Source organism: Rhipicephalus microplus, chromosome 7 (genome assembly GCF_043290135.1).
Source record: "Rhipicephalus microplus isolate Deutch F79 chromosome 7, USDA_Rmic, whole genome shotgun sequence".
Classification (NCBI taxonomy): Eukaryota; Metazoa; Arthropoda; class Arachnida; order Ixodida; family Ixodidae; genus Rhipicephalus; species Rhipicephalus microplus.
The window spans coordinates 37,942,572-37,965,004 of record NC_134706.1 but is presented as its reverse complement, the minus strand read 5'-3'; the positions used below and the strand labels follow the sequence as shown (position 1 = coordinate 37,965,004).

General features: G+C 42.6%; 1 protein-coding gene across 4 annotated transcripts in view; it reads right to left on the bottom strand.

The window, feature by feature from the left end:
- Positions 1-22,433, bottom strand: part of LOC119180381 (DNA-dependent protein kinase catalytic subunit) — a 231,258-nt gene that overhangs the window by 147,474 nt on the left and 61,351 nt on the right. For all 4 annotated transcript variants that reach the window (XM_075869063.1, XM_075869064.1, XM_075869065.1 and 1 more), the window contains 7 exons: positions 21,314-21,459; positions 7,009-7,153; positions 6,456-6,657; positions 4,370-4,795; positions 2,076-2,263; positions 747-882; positions 413-502 (listed from right to left, as the gene is read on the bottom strand). In XM_075869063.1, the coding sequence (XP_075725178.1) occupies positions 413-502; positions 747-882; positions 2,076-2,263; positions 4,370-4,795; positions 6,456-6,657; positions 7,009-7,153; positions 21,314-21,459 (1,333 nt within the window). The remainder of the gene's footprint in view (positions 1-412; positions 503-746; positions 883-2,075; positions 2,264-4,369; positions 4,796-6,455; positions 6,658-7,008; positions 7,154-21,313; positions 21,460-22,433) is intronic.

The following is a 22,433-nucleotide window of genomic DNA, read 5'->3' as shown; positions in this document are numbered from 1 at the left end:
CGGGAGAAAACCAAGTGTTTCGCAAGTTAGCTTGGTTTTCTATAGTGATGATGATCGAATCGCCAATGCAATGCTACAATCTAAGCTCTTAGGATAAAACCAAGCACGCTCCAGATAAGTTATATTAACTGCCTAAACTTTTTAGACATGGACATTAGTTTATTTAGGTTATTTTATGTTGCATCCTAAACGGCCACAGACAGGAGTATGACCTGCAATCTTGCATCTGCCAGCCGAATACCATAGCATGAAGGAGTTATTGTGAAGGGCAAACTTTATCTTACGCAGACGTTCAACCAACAGCCGCGTTTTCAGCACTTGACATAACCCCGTTTTTTTTTAACCTATGGAGCACTGCTGCACCAAAGATTAACAAGCCTGAATCCCCGTAATTTTTTATGAAAGACTTTACCTTATCAACAAGAGTGGCTTTTGGCCGTTCCAGCAGCTTTAGAAAAATTGCAAACAAGGTTTCAAAGTGGGGACTCTTTGGACTTGCAATCTGTCAAGAGAGAGAGTGTGTTCAAATCACATCAGCAACAAGGCTTGACCAGTGACAGTGCCTAATTTCTCAGTGATCGACTAATGCCAAATGTTAAAATACTACAATTTTCACAACACAGTGCAACAAGCAATGAAGCTTTTATATAAGAGTCAAAAAAGAAAAAAATGTAAATTATAAATTAAGAATAGAGAGAATTTTCTGGGCATTGAGTGACATGTGAAATTCGCATCATTTCACCTACCTCAGGGCTAAGGCTCACAAGCTTTTCCAAAATCAAAACAGCAGAATTGACGACTGCCTGTGCACAGTCTTCGTTGAAATGAGGTGCAAGCAAGGTCCAATGCTTCATTACTTCTGATGACATAATCGAACCAACCCTGCGATCGCGAGTGAAAGATGAGAAGAAAAAATGATTATGAGTTCTTTGCTGAGAAGTACCTTTGACATGCCAAAGTACAATGATTATTTTTGATGGTGCAATGTCTTTTGATCATGCTATTGACTGATAAAGCAATATAAAAATTACTGCAGCAAGATGTGACACTGTTGCATAATTTTACCAGGAACGATAGTCTATGGCAAAATACAAAGACATGAAAGCGCCTCAAACTTGTACACAGGAAATTCTTAAAGGTCTTTGATCAACCCCACTGATGTGCACATTTACGGGGGAACGGTTTCAGCTTTAGGCTTCAGTGCCAGAGGTCGTCAATCGATGTTCCGTGAAACCTTCTGTTCTTTGATTTGTGTTTTATCATTGAGTTAATCCTTTCTCGTTTTTATCTTTTATCTTAAACTCCTTTACACGAACAATTCATCACTACTAGACTCATCTCTATATCTATTGCCCCTATTAACCCAAACCACGCGTCACCGTAGACAAAATGCATTAACACCTTACTTTGCGAGAATGAACACAATCAAGAATTCTTTTCCTCCCCATACTATAATCGAATGGAATCATATAACCAAATTAACACCATAATCTTCATTATTTTTGTTTTGTAGCGTTTTGCCAAACATATTGACAGTATTTCTGTAATATTGTTTTTGTTCTGTTTGTTCTTTTTATTTATATTTTCCAACATGTTCACTGTTGTACCATTTTTATTGCCCTCACTGCTTGGCCTACATGTCTGCAGTATTAATAAAGAACACTAATGTTTATTGTTTAATTATTATTTTTACTTTCATTTCCTTTATGTAAGAAAGAACTCGTGCACGGCTTTACTGCACCCTTCAATCTTAATATGGTGTCTAATGCCTTAAAATTGAAACATTTGGCCAGACAACTGAATCATTAGAATAGGTTGCGAAAAATGAAGCTAAATTTATGTGGCAACTCTCCCTTTGTCTCTTGAGATTAGTTGAGATATAGATTCAATTCAGTGAGACACAACCACTGTCATCGGAGCCAATCACAGCAAGACACTTCTTTTAAAAGAAAAGCCAAACATAACACTACAATCTAGTATTCGTAATATAATTTAAGAAAATACGTTTACACAGTACCAGCACGGTCATACCACTCTGAATTAACAAAAGCAGTGCTTGCTGTACGGATGCTTACACAGAAATCAGAGTCTTGTCTCGAAGAACGTAGTTAAGGACTTGAGTCATAAGAGGTATGGCACCGTTGGTCAACTTTAGGGCCGCCAGCACAAATGCGCGCGTGTTCCGAACGAAGTGCCGGCACAATTCGTCTCCCATGACATTCCAAGCCTTGGTGGGTTTAAGGATTTCGAGAATGCTGCTTTCCTGCATAAAAAAAGGAAAAAATCATAATAAGTCTTTTTCAAATATGCAAGGCCCTAATTACGCAATCGCACTGCAATCACGAGTGAATAATTAGTGACTGCTTCACCTGCACTTACTCTGCTTCATCGATTTATACGTCCCGGACAACTCCGTATGGCCCCGAACGCCAGCGTTGCATTCGTTTTTCCCGAGGACCAACTGTAAGCTCTGCACACTGGTCTGAGATCGCTCGGACCAATGTTCGTTTTTCGCGTGCCTGGCGGCCTGCGGGTGGCCCGGGACCGTCTGAACTATTTCTTTCGGGCAGCTGGCAGCCGACAGTGCAGCCATCTCAAGTTAGACAGAAATTTTTGACGTGCTCTTGCTCTCTCTTTGCTTTTCTGTCCGCTTCTCGCATGTTTTTGGATTTTGCATTGTTTGCGCACCCAGTTTACGTCATCGGTGTTCTGAGCCATGTCAAGGATGTGCATATTCCTGAAGGTCAGGCAAACACCCATTATACTCGCTAGGAGAAACAGCGGTGGAACGACTGCGCCGGTCTACGATGCGCACGCGATCGAGTTGTTCACTTGCAGTCAAGGCTGACTGCAAGTGAACAACTTGTGGGCTGACGGGCCTGTCAAGCTGCTTGTATGCAGCTTTTGTCGTCAGCCTTTCAATGTATTCACGATAAATAAATAAAAAATACCTCACCCACCCGCAGTCAGTTGCATCACAACAGAAATAGGTATAATTCGCTACCTAACTGCTGTCTAGGTTGGAATTGGGTCGGCGTTGTGGCCTGTGTCACAGCTATGGAGGGAGCAGACGGCACAGCCTGGCATAGCAGACGCCACAGCAGATGCAGCCAGCATCGAGCGCGCAGATGGCCCGAGCCGGCTCGGGCTGGCTCGGGACCTTTAGATCACGTGCATGTGACGTAGCCGCCTATGAGACGAGGCGTCCACGGGCCGCTGGGGAGCGATCCGGGACTTGGTAAATCGATGAAGCTCATTACCCGTGGTGCTTCTTGATTTTCACAACGGTGTATAGCGCAGTATGTCAATGTTGAAAAAAAAAAAAAAAGAAAAAAAGAATAATAAAGAAAAATTCTGAAAAGACGAAGAACTTTTTTCCTACTCTGTACCTTTTTTTTCTTACACTTGCACACTCTTATGTATGCAATCATGAACCATAAACCAGCTTTTTATGGACATAAAACCTCAACAATTATTAAAAAAACAACATGGCCATATTTTCAAGCTTGGAAATCTAACGCTAGGCATTAGTAAGTTTCAGAATCTACGAATATTAAATTTTAGTTTTGATGCAAATGGTGACTGTGTCAAATATTTTCTAATTGAATTTGAATATTATATGTCATAATATAAAGAAGAACGAGCACATATATTCATTTACAATGACCCAATTAACAATCACACTCGTTTTTTACTACAAGGCATGTGAAAATGTAATTATGTTTGGGTGAAAGCAAGTAGAAGCAACTTATAATATTGTAAAGATTTGACTCTTAATAAAATTCAAGTTATAACCATCAAGATACATCACATTCTAAGACTTACTAGTATACCTAGAGCATATATACAAGCTTTTTAGCATAAAGAATGATGAATCGATTTACGGTTGATATGTTCAGTTAACTTAAAAGTAGGGCTTTTCAGCAGTGCAAGTTTTCCCTGAATAGGTGCAGTCACGGTGTAGCACTTTTTTATTGCTGTAAAACCAGCTTTACAAAGAGTTCCATGCTGACCCTTCTGTAACTAGCTATGATACTGTCCACACTGTAACATGACATGCCTAAGCATAATGCCGAACTTATTCAACGTGTCTTTCGGTCTAATTGCCAACCAATAAAGTAGTGCATAAATATAATGATTCACTCATTTTAAATACTCCAGCATTTCCAATATTTCAAATTTCGACCCAAGTGAACTCGAATACTGTATTATTCATTCGAATATTCAAACTGCTCTAACATTTACATATTCCTAGTAAAGTTGGCGCTGCTAAATTTGTCCTACAGTCCGGATCAAAGCACTGAAACACTCCGAAACTTTGCAACGCCAACAACAGACAGACACTGCAGCATGAATGTGGCCCACTCACGCCGACTCCAAGAGAGGTGGCCAGTCGCAACAGGTGCACGCAGAGTTCCTTGAAGAGGGGCGTCGGTGACACCGCCCGCTTCGTGAAAAACTCGGCCACGGTGAGGACAGGGGCCATCGCACTTTCCGGTTCCACCACCTTGGTAATCTTCAGTTCCGCCAACAGCCGGTACCCCGAGGCGAGGCCCGTGAGTTTCAGGATGTCGTTCTGCCTTGGCTCCGCAGCTTCTTCCTCCATGGGCTCGAGGTCGGCCTGCGATAGGTCCAGCGACTCGGACGGATGGTCGAGCTCGCTCAGATTCAGCTCCAGGACTCTCTCGAGCGAGCACTCGGGATGTGTTGCGAAAAAGTCATCGAGCGCCGTAGAGAAACTAGAGGACAGGAGGTCCGGAAAGGTGGCCTTCACCTGCTCCAAGAACCCCAGCATCTGCCGCACCAAATGATGATGTGTGCAGAAAAAAAAAAAAGAAAAAAAAACTCGATTAGCAAGCTATTTATGACCATCACTGCCAAATGAATGCCAGCTTCAAAACAGTCTAAGGCTGCCCAACCAGCCTATATTGACATGCAACTTCAGAAAACTGCAGCAATTCCGCCTCAAAAATGGATCTCGCACGCGCCCAAGTCAGTGGGTGCACACCTGAGCCACGTCATGAGTTGGACGGTCGGTGACACACTTTCAAAGAGGACAGTTGAGTGCAAGAAAGGGAGTATTTTATTGTTCAGAGAGATGATCAGTGACATCTTTCGTTGTCTATGCCGGGCCTCTCCAGACTTCTCAAGTTTTATTAGACTATTTCTATAAAACAGAAAGGATTCTCCCAACAAAATTAGACCTCCGAAATACAAGCGTAAATATCTTGAAAAGATAGCAAAAAGCAGCCGCTTCTGATAATGAAGCTGAAAAAAACAGCCCTCCTTACTACCTAAACTAGAAATTAAACCTTATTTGAGGCAGTGCACTTTAGACGAAGTGTTAGCTTGTTCATCTGAAGCATAATTAGCCAATGAAATAATACAGCCACTTCTGGAATGTATACGTGTCTTCGGTGAGACACATGAAAGGCACATGTAGAGTTGTGCATGTGAAGAGTGGTGGCTTTAAGGACTAGTTAGTAGAGTAAGTTTCACACATGTTGCAACACAGGCACGACACAAACACAGCAAGGGCTATGACAAAACACAGACAAGAAAAGAAGCATCTCTTTACTGTCTAGTACACAAAGGCTTCGTTACCGAACTTTACAGAATAAACAGAGAATTTTGATTGCTGGAGCTGGGCAAGCTCAAACCATTGTATGATTATTATGAGGCACACTGTGGTAGAGGACACGAGTTATTTTCACACGGACGTAAATGTTGGTACGCGAGTGTTTTTGCATTATGCATTCACTAACACGGAGCTGTCGCAGGCTAAAAATAAACCTGCGGGCGTTTTTGCGCCCCTAGAGAGCACATTGGCCAAGCTTCTGGTTATCGTCATGTGTGATAGTCATGTGGCCTGAGCAGAAACGTCACGTATGGCGTCACTAGTAGAAAGGCACGTTGCTATTGACTTTGGTTCTGGCAGAAGTGATGCTGGCAAAATAACAAGAACCACAAGATGGCACAGCATAGGTTACTCCCCAGTGACGTGGGCCACTTGCTGACAATGGCAAAATGCCAGCGCTCATGCAACATCAGGCCGAATATTTTTCTTCCAGTATAATTTCAGCAGTGTTTTGACGTGATGTGGCGTTTCTGCTGGGTTGACACAAATTTTCCACATGTGATGGCAACCGGAAGTTTCACTTATGGGCATAGAAACACACTAAAATCGCATTTTAAAAAAGATGCATCTTACTCAAAAATTGGTTTGTTATGCCCGAAAATTCGTTATAAAGGTATATTCCAACACTATATTGAAAGACTATTTTTCATTTACTTCGTTAAACCAATATTTTGTTATATCTGGGTTTGTCATAATTACGTTTGAGATGCTGAACCAGCATCGTCATGTTCAGCAGCACAACACCTCAACCACTGAGCTACCCCAAGAGCTGTTCAAAATAATAAAATGCCACTTGAAAAAACGAACAAAGAAACACCTCATGCGGAAGTTGGTTGGCGACTTCAAGGTCGGCAAGGTCGAAACCAGCCTCAGAAGGCCGGAGCACACAGACGACACAGCACTTCCAAAATGCCTCAATTTTCCAAAATGCATCAGGCACAGAAGACATGGAAGACGGGCAAGTCCTCATCCAAACGGTCAGGAAATTGAAAAGCCGCACGGTCAAGGAACACTTCACCCTGAAATAAAATGCGTTATTAATAGTATAAAGCAGATTGCAAGTAAGAGAAATATTTTCATCAGAACAACGAGTTAAGGTCACGCGTTGTTTTATATAGCAGTGATTAGTCGATAGAGAGTTATCATCTAACAGCCTAACAGCACATGGCGTGCATCTACATGAAAAGCCACACACAGTAGTATCCCCATTCGAATCCGACAGCAGGTGGATTCTTTTTATCCTGCAATTCTTTTTTTTTTGTGTGTGTGAGTTCATGCTGAGCCCGCGATCAACTTTGAATTTTCCGAACCGATTGATGTCATATTAAGCTTTTTTAATATGTACTTTCTGCCCACTTTACATTACTTACACATTAAGTGCTGATGTTCTAGCCGGCGTGCATGGCAGGGAAGCAGCATGTTCGCTGTCGAGGGCCTCCTGCAAGTTTTCGCACAAGGCCAGCTTCTCCAAAAACGTGGTGACCAGCGGAAAAATGGCACTGGGCTGGCCCGGAACTGAGAACAAGAGAGATCATCGCAATATTGCAATCATTGCCGCAAAATTGTCAAAACACGATTATCATCACTGCAATATCGCACGCTCAGGAATTTTAGCTAATCTTGTAGTGGGCTGAGACAATAGCTGCCCCGAATCGAAGCTCACACCACAAGAGACCTCATTTCAAGCCCGCAACAGCTTTATAATCCTTGGGTCGTGAGACAGACACGATTAATGAAGTGCTGCAATTGTAAACCTGATAGCACAAAGGGTAACATTGGCAACATGTCCACAGCAGCAAAACTGACAAGATATTTGTACCACTGTGTAGTTAAAATCTATATTATCTTTAGCTTTTCAATCACAATGGTCCGCTAAGTGTTTCGAATTTCAGCAAGACCTGCCGTTGTGCTGCAGTAGTGACCAGTTGAAACAATAGCGATACATAGGCTTGTTGTTATTACATTCCTTGATCAAGTTTACAGCGTTCAAGTAGGCGGGATGCAGTAGAAGAAACAAAACACACGTCAGTGACTCTCGAATGTATATTTATTGCAAGATCTAAAGAACATTACACCTCACTGCCAGCTGCTTTATGCATCTGTAACTTTATGCCCATACGTATGTATATATTCTTTGCGTCTTGCAATGAAGCACCAGTTGAGAGTGAGTGCCTCTGTTGCGTTTTTTGTGCTACATGGCGTTCCTTTGGGCACTGTCAATGTCATCAGTGGATTTAGGGCACAGCAGAATAAAACGTTGTGGGTTTGGTTACTCGAGACAGCGACTGTATTTTAGAGAGGGCAAAAAGCAAATATGCTTCCGCATTTAAATTTCTGCATGCTTAAGAACCCTAAGTTGTAAAAAAGACCCAGAGCCACCTGCTGTAGCATTGCTCAGGAAAGAATGTACGGTTTTCAGGGCTTTAAACATTATAGCTAGATAAACTTCGAAATAACTTTTTCTTGGCCCCTGCCCGTCCCCAGGATTCCGGCCCACGAGCAGGAGGCGCACTTTCTCGCATGGTGGGGGCGGTGCCCCGCGTCACTCTATGGGAACGGAGAGCAAAACGATAATAACTCCTCTCCCTTTTTGATTTTCTCATTGCTTTCCCGGATTCAAGTAGCAACTGTATGAATCTTTCTTTTGCCGGAGTTATAGTATCGTGGTTGTAATAGTGCGAGTTCCCCAGCTTATTAAAAGATAATGCACAGCGCCTATGGGCGCTCTCGGAAATATCGGCTGTTTTACCGCACTTGAATCACTATCGTGGAGCCATGCTTGAAAATATCCAATTGCTTTCTGGGATTTAGGTACTGGCATATGTCTAGTTCATGATGATATAGAGCGTGTTTGAATCGCGTGGTAAAAAAAAGTTCCCTGGCCAGTTTTGTTTGGGGTGTGTGAGCTGTCAGGCCCTTGAAGCTCCATCTATCTTTGAGATGGTGTACTCTACGGTGCCACGTAAAGTTTGAAATAGGGTACGCAAATAAATAAAGTTTGAAATAGGGTACGCAATCCTTTATTTCAAACGTAAAGTTTGAAATAGAGGATTCCTATGGAAGGCACTTTTATGACTCCGCGAAACAATATTTAGGGTTAATTGAGGTAAAGATTGATAGTATAGCACATCAACAGGGTAATGTTAAAAAGGACAAAGTGCACGTTTTCGAACATTTAGTGTAAGTACCATATAGAGGCCTCAATTTACAGCATATTCTCGAGTTTTACAAGTTACATGGAAGTTATAGTTATCGACTAATTAGTTAATAATTACTAATAAACTAACGCATCTCAAGTCAGGCTTTGAAATTGCGAGCAATATTCACCGGGCGCGAAATTACGGACGGGAGTATCAACTCGCCGTCCGCGCTGCTTAAATGCGGCATACCTCAGGAATCCGTCCTTGGGTCTCTTTTCTTTCCGGTTTATGTGTCAATAATTCCACCCGTGACATTCCAGCAAATCTAAAGCTTTTCACAGATGCCTGCGTGCTTTAAAGTAGTGAACGCTTCCAGTGACCAGGTTCTTTTAAATAACTCTTTATCTAAGATTCAAGTTTGGTACACAAAATGACAGATTACCTTTACCGCGAGAAAAAATGGGGCGATAACCATAACCCGCAAAACGGATCCATTAAATATCCAATACAACCTAGGAAATCAATTCTTGTCCTTGTCTCGCAGTATACGCACCTTGGTCTTATCATCACATCTGATTTAAGATGGAACGAACCTGTGTCGTATACTGAGAAAAAGGCTTTGAAATTACTAAGCTACCCAAAATGGGCACTCGCTAAGGCATCCGGCGAACCTAAATGACTGCATGTGAAACGTACGTATTACCAATACAAGAATATTCATCGGCTGTCTTGAACCGCACACGCAAGCTAACACAGATAAACTTGAATCAACACAGCGAAAAGCTGTAAAATTCATATTCAATGCTTAAAAGTAACACATCTACGTCAGTTTTTCTGGAGAGCGCTAAACTAGAAACCCTGGAATGGAAACGTTATCGCGAAATAACAAAGCTGTTCTTTCTCATATATAATAACCTGGCAATACAAAAAAACTAATTATACCAAAGCAATTTTGCGCCACGAAACACGTGCCTCCAATCTTGAAAGAGTGACTGAGCCCCTATATACAGGCATCCTTTTTTTTTTTCGCACAAGCAGAGAGTGGAACAATTTACCACCAAAGAAACTGGAAAGTGTCGATCTCAACTAGTTTCTTCATGCGTTAGCTGTTTCACATGGCTCATAACTACGCCTTCATATATATTACAGTGCGCTTCATTTTAATACCCATTTTGATCAGACTGATTGCTTGAGGTTCAATGTCTCGCTTCTGAACGATTCTTCAATGCTTCGATTCTGCATTGTCTCGCTTCTTAATATTGCCGACTTTATTTTTGCTACAGTTGGTATTTGAGTTCTTTTTACTTTTTGCCCAAGCAACATAGCCTAGTGGGCACTGTTTTTATAGTTTTTGTTATTGTTTAGTGTATTATGGCCATTCTTGAGACTGTGGACCGTATTTCATGTCGCTTTTCTTTTTTTCATTTTGAATTTTCCCGCTTTCATTCAACACTATCTATTTTGCTGTACCTCCTACACAAGGTTGCGTCCACTGTGCCACACACCCCTGCCCAAAGTCCGACATTAGACTAGCAGTTTTCTCTAAAAATTAACAAATCTCTAAATAAATAAATCTACTTCCTCTTTTTTATTATGCAACTCTCCAATTTAACGATATAAAAAGTATTAAGGGAAGTAAGTTAAAAGAGAGGTATAATGCTGAAAAGTGGGGAGGTTAAATTTCTTAGAAACAAATAACCTTATTTGCGCTGTGTTATGTCCACGGTAGCCGGAACAACAAGCGTACCTTAAAGGGAACTGAGTTTATTACTTTCAAGAATGGCATTTACGCGCAGCACGGTCCAAATTATCCGAGCGCTGGCTTTCGAGTCCGCTGTGGGCCATAAAAGGGGCGAGGAGCACAAAGGGGAGGCAACCAGTGCGCGGGCGCACTGATTGCCCCGACAGTCAGTCAGTCCCCGGGCGCGCGGCGTCAAGTATCGTGGGGGGTAGCCAGTTTCAGGCGCATCCCTGAAACTGGCTGGAAAGGGGGGGGGGGGGGAGTGATTATAAATGAAAAGGGGGAGTGATTATAAATGAAAAGAAAAGTGAGCCCTGTACCTCTCTCTCAGGGGGAGGGCACCTCAACAGTAGTGGAGATGTTGGTAGAGAATGGAATAAAAGGATAGGATCAAAAGGTAGAGACATAGAGAGAGAGGGAGGAGAAGCGATGCGCAGGGATAGGGAGCGACGGAAGTAAGGAGAAGACAGGAAAGATAGACACGGTTAGGAGTCCGAGGATGGGGGCAACACAGGCGAGAGCTTTTGTTGGCGACAGGATGGGGGCGGGAATTCCCGGTCTATAGCCCCTCCACGCGTTTTCTGGTAGAAGACGCGATGGCAGGGCTTTTAATTCCACAAGCCGATATCTCCGGCTGAGACTTTTCTTTCTTTTTTTTTTACGATGACCGCCGTCCATTCAGGCACTCTGTGAAAATGGCGGGCGACCACTGGTTGTCCTTTGTGGAGTTTCCAGCAACGCCAGGCGTCTTCTTTACCTGGTATGACCTTTCAAGGCGGTTCTGGTAGAAGGGCTGAGATGTGTGCTCGCAGCTCGCAAGAAAACATGAGATTCTCCGGTACTTGGCCCGTCTCGCCCGTTGTGAGTTGCTTGAAAAAAAACAAAAAAAAAACATGCAATGCGCCACTGTAATGACCTCGTAGTCTCTTGCATGAGCACGTTTTAGCTCTACCATGTAGCGTTTGGCCTGTCCTTTTCTGGCTAGGTGGTTCGGAGCACATTTCACCACTGTGATGCAGTTGTCACTAGTAGGATTTCTGTATATTGGTTGACACAAATGCGATTCTGTTGTTTGAAACTACCTTGTGGGGTAATCCGAAAGTTTCGAACAACCACAGGAAATTGATGGCAGCTGTCGATGTTGTTTTGTTCACATGGCGAATTTTAACCCATTCGCTGTAGGCATCCGGAATTACCAGAAATGTCTGCCAAGGTGTGCTCGCTCTTCAACAGTCCAGTGCTGGATCTCGTGGCGGTGCGCCTTCATTTAAGTGGCGGGCTGTGTACTCTGCAGCTATCTCGATGCCCTTGCCGATTCCCGGCCACCACTTGTAGCTGCGGGCGCACTTCATTGTAATCACGCCTCTGTGTCCGGCCTGAATGAGAGCCATTGCTCGTTGTCGAAGTGGGCCATGTATGAAAACTCGTGATCCCAATTTGACACAACCACGATGACAGCTGTACTCCGTTTCACTCTTGTGAAAAACGTTGAATTTCTCATTCTTGAAGTTTTGAACTCTGCCCTCCATCAGGACATTGTAGAGGAACAATGTCGGGTCATCTTGCATGGCCATTGTGACTTCGTCCGCAGTTAGTGGGGGGCCTTGTTAGCACTTTGAAGATGAGCACGCAGCCAACTTGAGGTGTATCCTCAATGGTTTCGCTGAGGGGTAAGCGGCTCAGTGCGTTGGTATTTCCATGCTTGTTTCCAGGACAATACACGTCGTCGCAGTCTTATGCTGACATCTTAATGCACTATCGGATCATACGAGGCAAAAGTGTCTGTGGAATCGGCATCTGGGGCCCTAGGATACTCAGGAGTGGCCTGTGATCAGTCACTGAACAGTCACATGACTGCCCGCGATGTGCTGATGAAAATGCATAGCTCCATAGACGACACCCAGCCCTTCCTGATAAACCTGCGAATAATTTAGTTTCCCAGGGGTTAGCGTGCGGGAAGCAATTGCTATCGCAGGATTTTTCGGTTTGGTTTTAGTTTCGTTCCATCGCAAAAAGCTCTGTTCCGTTTCCGTTCCAGAGCGAAAAATAAAAGTTCCCTAACAGTTCGTAATGGTTTTTATTTTTTTGCAAAACATCAAAGTTAAATTAACTATAGAAACATAAGATTTCCCCTTTAAGAACCGGGGACCAGACTAAAATAAATTACCACGTTCCTAAAGGAAGCGCAAATAGCTTTAGCGTGAATTCGTAACCAAATAACGCAAACCAGTGCTTTTCTAAGTTATCGTATTTGATTCTCTGAACAGTCAATTAGAAATATTCTGGAGAAGCTCAATGTTTTTTTTTTTTTTCTTGTGAATTGTGCAAGCATGATCTCAGAAGCGGTATTCTCTTATATGCGCGACCACTGTTCTGATCAAGCAAACTTCAAGACGGCCTGTGTGAAAGGCATACGAAAGCCCGATTCAATTAATACAAACGTCTATGGTTGCAACTTTTCTTTTCCGACAACATTTGGACACATCTTTACTTAGGGATGCCTGCCCTATATATACGCACTGATTCTGTTCCCTCAGTTATGCAGAATATTGTTCACATTGCATGAACTCAGTTGTTACGGATCGCCAAGTTTTCCTGTGAAACGAAAAACGATAAAAATTATCTCGTTGTTGCTCCAAAATGAAGTAATTAATGACGTTCCGGTTACGTAATCGTTTCGGTCAAAAATATCTTTTTTTTTTTTTCGTTTTCGTTTTTCGTTCCGTTCCGTCACTGGGCTACCGCTGCTTCTCTGCTTTGATCATCAATCTGGGAAAACACTGCACTGACGTCGTAGTGCGAAGCGTCACACGCCAGAAGCAAAGGCCAGTGTCTCGTCATAGTGACTGTGCCTCACACTGTCACGCCAAGGCGCATCTTTGCAGGGATACACACTTGGACTTCTGCGACACGAGGGAGTAAGTGCTTAAGGATGTCTGATCGCAGGAACATTGCCCGATGCTCCTCAAGAGGTCATTGCAGAACAAAGACGACTTGCGCTTCTCGATATACAAGAATTCAAGACAATCGACCATAACCGACGAGAGTGTCTCGGTGGAGCAACTGAGCGACGAGTCATCCACTAAATTGGTGTTGGCTGCACTCTTAAAAAATGGGGGGGGGGGGGGTCTGAACTGACTACCTTTTGGTGGTAGTCGCCTGGCTACACAAATGACCCTCTTTTTCGAGGTCAAACGACTCCCTTTGTTCTTCAGACCAATGCCTCCCTTCTTCACAAGCAGATAGTGTATGTATGGCTTGCAGAAGAGTAGTAAGTTGGGCCAGTTTGTAATGATCCATTACGTTACTGCGCAAGAACGGACGGGAACACAAAAGAGGAGTTTGTGCCTTCTCTTTTGTGTTCCCGTCAGTTTTTGAGAAGTTATGTAATGTTACGCATGGCTCCCAATGCAGGAGTTTACATGACTACCCCATTATTTTCAGTAAGTACCTATTGGTTATCAAGGTGACCACTTTCAATGGTAACGTCGACCCCCACTCAATGAGACATACTGAATATAGGAACAGCGCAATCTAAAAGTAGTTACTTCGTAACTACGGAAGCGAAAAAACAAGGACAGAAAAGAGCGCTTTTTTCGCTTCCGTAGTTACGAAGTAACTATACTTCTAGGTTGCGCTGTTCCTACATTCAGTTATGTCCGACCAACTTGCCCAAGTTTGCACGCTTCAATGAGACACTGTCAAACAAATAATGCGTTCACTTGTGCTTGTGATTGATGTTGATGAAACTTGCCGAGTTTGTGTTTATTTATGCGCCAACTTCAAGTATGAATTATACTTATAAAAACGCATCTTTAATACATTCTTTTTTTTGTGTTTTTACGAGCAAGCCTGTCTTTCCAAACAGGATAGATTTAGAGTAAATCAGGGAATTAGGGATAAAAGCTGTATGCACTTTTTAAGCGAGTTTACTGCACTGTACTGTCATGATATTCATGAACCAACTAGTCAACCTAATAAGCCATGTTTAAGCTCGTTTGTGTTAAAGTTACGTTATGTTGAAATCTCGTAAGCCATTCTCGAGCCAGACATACGCGTCAGTGTTCAACATAAGATAACTTTCGTTAAGAGGTTTTAGAATATGCATTCAGGTTCTGTTGCATTCAGTTCCCATATTATAATATTTTGATTTCGATCTTGTAACTCAATGGTGTTAGGAAAACATGTTGTTCTAAACATGTCACGTGAAATGTTTGATATGTTTATGGCGACATATACTATTAAAAACATAACTGCATATTCAAAATCAGCATAATAATACAAATAATTTAAGGCAGTTTTATAAAACTTCATTGAGGTTTATTTGACAATCAACAAAATAGGTGTCGGTACCATTCGTTACACAACGAGGCGCTTCCACCGTGGTTGTCGAATGAGTAATTACTCGAACAGGAACATAGCGGTGGATATATGACAGCATGCGTCGCGGAAAAAGGTGAGATGCAGACAGCTCAAACGCAATAGCGTTTGACTTGTTTGTGTCTTTTTCTCTTTTATGTCAGCATATTACAATGAATCCCTATAAACAAGATGAATTCCTTCATGCCATTTCATTCATGTGCACATTGTAATTAAAATCAATTCTTTTATCAAGAACCACCTGAACTGCCATCCTGCAAATGGTGTAAAATCCTAGGCCATACACCTCTCAACGACCGCGCAACATGTGCGTGTGTGTGCTTGTGTGTGTGTGCGTGTGTGTGTGTGTGAAATAGCTTCCTTTAAGCACTGATTCGAATGGGCCATGGTGCACTGGTAACTAGACTATACAAAAAACCTAAAGACAGGCAACAATACCTGCACTTCAAAAGCTGCCACCCACGACACTGCAAGACCAGCATTGCTATTCCCAAGCACACAGATTCCGTCAAATCTGCTCCCGCACCAAGGACTTCCACAAAAACAGCACACATATGCGCGAAGTACTCTTTCGTCAAGAATACCCGCCAGCTATCGATGACGCCACCAAAAAAGCGGAAAATTTGAACTGCCAGGCCACCAGAAATATGCCGACCAACACCGCAACAAAAATTTGCTATTAACTTTCACGAGCAACCCACTCAACATAAATAAAGTTCTAAGAAAAGACTTCAACATATTGGAAGGGAGTGTGCGACAATCCAAACTTTTCACTTCTCCTCCTTGTGGGGTATACAGGCCGCCGAAAAGTATAAATGATCATTCAATAAATTCAAAGATAGGCGTGAAACCTCAAACAGGGTGTCACCCTTTCGGAAAAAGCAGATGCAAGTTATGCAAACACATGCAGACAACGCCAGTAGCGGAAAGCATCAACTCGGATTTTAAGCACAGGATATGGGGTACACTAGACCGTGACTCAGACAACGTCATATACGTTTTAGAATGTCGGGTATGTAACATGCAATACGTGGGCCAGACAGACACTCCGTTTAGAAATAGATTCAACAACCATCCGGCACATGTAGGTTCCCTTCCAGGCCTTTTACTTTCAAAACACAGCCCATTAAAAGACCACAGCTTTGATGACATCAGGGTTACACTATTGGAAAACAATTTTCGAACAATCAGAGAATGGGACAACGGGAATCTTACTTTACCTACAAATTCCATACAATAAAAAACGGAATAAAGGAACACCCAGGCACTCTGTCAGTGTTACGATCACTAAAAGACGCAAACGCCCCTCTTTAATCAGTACTCTGTGCATAGCCCCCCATTACAACAATATTATTACCCCCTAACAAAGCTTTCAGCGTATACATCTGATAATAAAGAAATGGTTTGCCGCTTCAAGCACAGTCGGAACGCACCGATAAATGGTCCCGGATGTCGTACAGTCCTCCCCCCCCCCCTCCGCCTTTTTTTAATGCACATTTCCTTTTCTTTCACTGACAGGAGCCATTGTATATAGTCAGTATTGATGACGGCGCCTCAATTACCGGCTTTTTCATATCTTCCAATGCCACCAACATGCCCTCGAAGCGCTTAAGCTCTCCCCACCAGCAGATTGCACCCGAAGGTGAAATACAGAAAGAGTGGTCACAGAACTTAAATCTTGACATTAACTTAATAAAGTAGGTCAAATGCTTTCTTGCTAATCACTTACAATACGTTACCGCTAACGGCTACAATTCATAAATGTGCCATGTTGCCTTGAGAGCGCCCCGAGAGTTGGTCCTCGGTCCCTTGTTGTTTCTATTATATATAATTGACCTAACCTCTGTAGTAATTCTAACATGCACCTTTTTGCTGATTGCGATACTTTTACAGAAATTGTTTCAGACGACTATTGCAATTGCCTACACTCCGATTTAAATATAATATCTAACTGGCACAGCTTGTGGCTAATGGAACTAAATAATAATAAATGTAAAGTTATGCATGTATTTAGGTCATCTAACTGTCCCCAGGTATACTACCTAAATAATCTTTCTTGAGGTCAAGTTACCTCATACAATACTTAGCAATTCATGTCACATCCAATCTTGCTTGGACAACAGACATCAATTACAAAATTAACAATGCTAACCGCACCCTTGGCTCCCTCAGGCGAAACTTTTTTGATGCTGCTGACTTTTTAAAATTATTACACTATAAACCAGTAATACGTCCAAAATTGGCATCATCCTCATTAGTCTGGAACCTTCATAACACTAATCTCGTTAAAGCATTAGAGCTAGTTCAGAATAACGCCGCTTGTTTTATTCTTTCTACTTATAACAGAACTGCCAGCGTAACAGCCATAAAACTAGCCTATCACTTTCGTCTCTTGCAGCGCGGTGTAAAATCTCCAGTTTATCATTGTTTCGAAAAGTATTTCACCACACAACCTTGCATGTCATGCATGGTCATTCATAATACGCACTATGTATCGCGTTTCTTCGATCATTCTAATAAGTTTCATGTTCCTTTTAGCAGCACCAACACATTTTGTCAATTATGCATTTCTCGCATGTCACTACAGTGGAACCACCTTCCCAAAAATATTTCATGTATTAGTGAAAACTCCTTGTCTAGTGTTGCACTAAGCAGTATTGCTAAATAGATTGTCATTTATTTTCCTGCATATTGCGTATGTTTGTTTTTCTTGCTTTTTCTATTCATTGTATAACTTATCTTGATTGAATACTTTGTAATGGTATATTCACTTTTTTTCTCTGTATTGCACATTTATGTTTTACTTATGCTGTACAAACTACTGATTGTAACCTGTAACCTACACCCCTCCTAATGCCTTGTTTGGTTCTGACGGTACAATAAATGAAATGAAAATAACCTATAAAAATATTTCGCTTATTCCGGAATATTTTCGTTCTATCTAGGACTCAATTTGTACTAAAAATTGGGCTAGCTGGATTTGATATAAGGCGGAAGGTAAAAACCGCACAAAGAGAAGGTTACAAGAAAAGTACTAGTGACGCAAGCACTGGATTTATTTCTATAGACTCATTCATATCGTTCCGCAAGTCCCTGTATTTGCGCCGTTTTATACCTTCTACCTCACAGGTGGTCTCACAGGGATGTGACTTGAGCAATGTTGGTACAAGAGGCAGTCATAGTTTTGTTCAACAGCATTTTCACGCTTATTGTTGACAGCTATGACGTCCTGCAGTGTAAACTAAGAATCTTACTAAGCCCAGAGTGCTCTAGAAACTGCATCGGGGACTTTAATCAGGGACGCGCACTTTAATGACATTGCTTTGATGCATTCATTGTGTTTGTTCACATTGAAAACTTTTTCAGCGCGAATGGGACGGAGCACAAACAAGGAACTACACAACACAGGCGCTGTCTATCAACTGAAGTTTTATTGAATTAAAATTCAAATTCAATGCATTAGGCTTACGTAACTCCTATTCTAGAAGGCAAACGGACGGCTCAGATATGCAAACATCTCCCGCATCTTTTATGAAGTACGCTTCCGCGAGTCCTCGTGCCCTTCTATCACTATGTTTGTGCATGATGGCAGTATTGTCAAAGAACCGCCCTGTTCGCGTTGAAAATTTTTCAATTTACATCAGTTCTGACTCACCCACCTATCTACTTTACTGCAATTTGTTCACAGTATCAACTTGCAAGACAGACATGCATTATGGACGAATATGCCATCAACACAGACCTCAGCAGTTCATTTGAAGATATTTTAAATCTGGTACAATAAAGTTTCCACATTTGGCGTGCACTTGTAGCCACGTTAGGACAACGAAGCTTGGACTATGTGCCGTATCGACTACTACGCTAAATATATAAAATAAATCTCATGGGGTTCTTCATACGCTCACCTAAGATGAACGATAAGTGAAATCAGTCCTACTTCTTCTCAGCCAATGTACCCATCATCTCCCCTCCAAGGTATTTCTATATCAAACATAGGTCTCTGACTGCCTTAAAAATGCGCTATACTGCGAGCAATGAAGAATCAAAGACGAGTGAAAAAAGAGTGTTCAGCACGACCGAAAACCGCTTAACATTGCTGTTGCTTTTCGCAGTCTCTAGGGCAGAGACTCCAGGGCGCAGAGACTAGGGCACTAGTCTTGCTAACTTGATAGGCAAAGTAGAATGTGCTCTGGAGACTTATACTAGAAACTGGGTTATATGAAGATGCGCGGAGGAAGAAACCATGTTACCGCGATACTAAATTAGTGCCGGTGCTCCTGCGCTTTGCTTTGTGTTCCCCTTTGCCCCTTCGACGAGGCGGGTGAACAGAACAAAGCGAGGAAAGCACAAAACAACGCAGGGACCGACAGACTCTAAGTCATTGGCTGAACTGACACTCCATGTGATAAAAAGTCACGGTGGCCGCCATATTGCAGAATACCTGTCTCTGAGATCAGATAAAAACAATGTAGAATATCAGAGCGCTAATTACTTGGTTACCAAACATATGATTTAGGCCTTAAATAATCATCGAAGCTGAAATTATAAAGTTAATATATTACCAGTTAACATAATACAAAAAGTATTAGTCATTGGGCATGACTTCTTTTTGTACTATAACTTCTCCGTGAATGCACATATTCAAAATTGTTAATGAGGTCACGAACTCAACCAAGCTAGAGAAAAAATTACTCAGCCTGCGAAGTCGTGCGTGGCCGGTCCAGATTATATATAATATGAGTAGTCATTCATTAGAGGAAAAGAAATGTGAAGACACTTGTTCGTGCCTTTCGTATTGGGGTCACGGCTTAGCGCTTTGGCGAAAGGGTATAAAGGGGATATGAAGAGATAGAAGGAGAGGAATTAGGAGGTTAAGAAAGGAAGTACGTAGTCCACCCTGGCACGGGCACGGAGGACTACTTGCTGGCCCACCGGTCTACTCCTGAACCGTTCATGAGTCAGAAAGAATAGGTGGATATAAAAACGGCGCGTCGTCTGCTACAGCACTTCCGGTTGAAGGAACCTTAGAGGCTCAGCTCTTCGTTGCTTCAAGTTGTGTGCGGTTCAGTGTAATCGGGGAGGAGGCAAGATAACTGGTAACAACCGCGTCGCAGAAAGTACGTGTTTACTCCCGATTATACTGAACGGCATGCACCTTGAAACAGCTTAAACAACTTAACACCTTAAAGCACCTAAAAACACCTTAAAATGCCTTAAATATTTTAACAGAAGAGCTAGACTTCGAACTGGTAGACGTCATTTGGCTGTCCATCACTTCAGAGGGGAAAGTGAGGAGCTCACTCACAACGATCAATATTGCTGGTGGCAGGTGCGCTATTCTTGGCCTCAATGAGTGGTTACGATGGAGAGAACAAGGTGTATGGAAAACCAGTGCCTTCTCTACTCTCAGACGCATGGCACGTCGGCCGCTGTGTTTTTCCGGCATTTGTGCCGGTTTCTCTAAAAGGGCTTCAGCGCTTAAATGCGGGAAAGATCGGCAGAGCTCAGCAGAGTGAAAGTATACAAGTTCTCAAAATGAAATGAGAGCGCAAACAACAACACTATAGTGCAATATTTATTTACTGCAGCCCAACTGCCCGCTAAACATCATGCTGAAGGTAATCAATTATCACAAGATTGTAATAATTATGGGATTGAAAATTTCTTCAAACATCCAGATTTGAGAACAACCTACATCAACACAAACACGATCAAGTGGTTAAGAAATTATGAACAGATTTATAAAAAAACATTGCCACGTGAAAAAAATTGACAGCAGTCTCAGCGACGCCGACCTCTATACTCCCTTCTAAGGCCCGTAACCGCTGTCCATTTATTTCCTGTGGCGCACCCACGCCCCTGTTTCTAGTTTAATGCAGCACGTCTACCTTGCTGGTTGCTACGTAATTAAGAAGTGAAAAAGCAGCGCTGAAAACGGGAAGGCGAGAGGACGTCTGTCGTCCTTTCAACGTCCCCTGTCCGGGGCTGCTTCCTCACTTCCTAATATATTTTGTTTTGTTTCTTTTTTGCATGTGTTCACCCCTCCCAGCGCAGCAGTTAGTTTTTCTTGTGGCGTGTCCCTCCTTCATCATGCCTCAGTGTGTATTTTTTTATTCCTCCTCAGACGGGGAAAAGGGGAGAGGGCTCGGCGGATGACTCCGTGGTGCAGTATCCGTGCTGAAAGGGCAGGCATTGGGAAAACTTGTTCTGCACTCTGCGTGTTCCTCTCGGAGCCCGTCTGCTCGGTAGTGGGAGGAGAAATGCAAGAACGAGGGGAGGGTTCAAAGTCATGCGGCACGTGGTGGACGTTTCGCGAACTAGCCTCTCATGAGCCGGAATCCTGGCCTCGATTGTATAAAAAGTTTTACAATTGAAATAAACAATTGAATGAATGAATGAATGTATGAAGGCCACCTTCAAACAGCAACTTGGGCTCCAGCAGCTGCTGCTCTAGAATCCAAGTGTAGCATTCGAGCAGGCCCAGCAAGTGGTCACAGAACTTGCGGATGCTTGTCAAATTGGTCCAAGTGCCGCTCACGGCGGAGAGACCAGCCTCAAACCTGCAGACCGAAGTACAGAGAGAAAATGAAAGAAGATAGAAGAACAACAGACTTCTAGCGGCTCGCACGAAATTTCCGTGTTCTCGTGAAAACACTTTCGGAACGAGATGTCACTCACAATTTATTCCAACTGTGTCCGATTTACCAATAAAAATCCCAAGACACCAAGACTACGGTACTCTGTTCTACGCACCAGATGCAACACATGGAAACTAGTGAGACTTCTCGAAGCAGATGCATTTACACAAACAAATACTGTTTCGATAATTTAACCACTCAAAATGTGACTTTTTTTTCCACTTTTAGACTGAGTAATAAATGAAGATGCCTTGTGCTTTAGAAACAGCATAAAACCTCATCCCTTTGAACTCTGCTATTTTGAATTTGTAATTATTTAAAAGGATTCCTGAGGTCTCATATTTTAAAATGTAATTTTGATTGGATAATTTGAAGCGGCGGTAAGCACCAGCACGGTTAATTCAAAAACTTTCGGTGCATATGAGCCCGATTTCCCCACAAACAACGGCCCTGAAGGCCCACAGGTTAATGCGATGCAGCGATCCTAATGAGCGACAGCTGACTTCCAGAGCATCAATGCTGTCAGCAGAAAAAAAAAAAAGAAGGAAAAATTAGCAAATGATTCGATAGTGCCTAATGTGAATTCCAAGCATAGCTCCCATGGGGCAATGCCAACTGGTTATGAAGCTTTGAGCAAGACTTTAAAGGCACCTTAAGGCAACTATTAAGTCGACGTTCATGGTTGAAATAGTGGTCCAGAAACTTCGTAGTGTTACTTTTGTGCCAAGGAAGGGCCTATTTTAAAATAAATTCACCTTTTAGTGATCCGCATCGGGTTAGCGCATTTCAAATTACCCGCCCTAAGAAGCGGACCGAAAGGACCAACTCGCGTCACTGTTGCCGTGCACAACGTCGCCCGGCTTTACTGCGCTAGTAGCAGCAGACCGAAAGCAGCG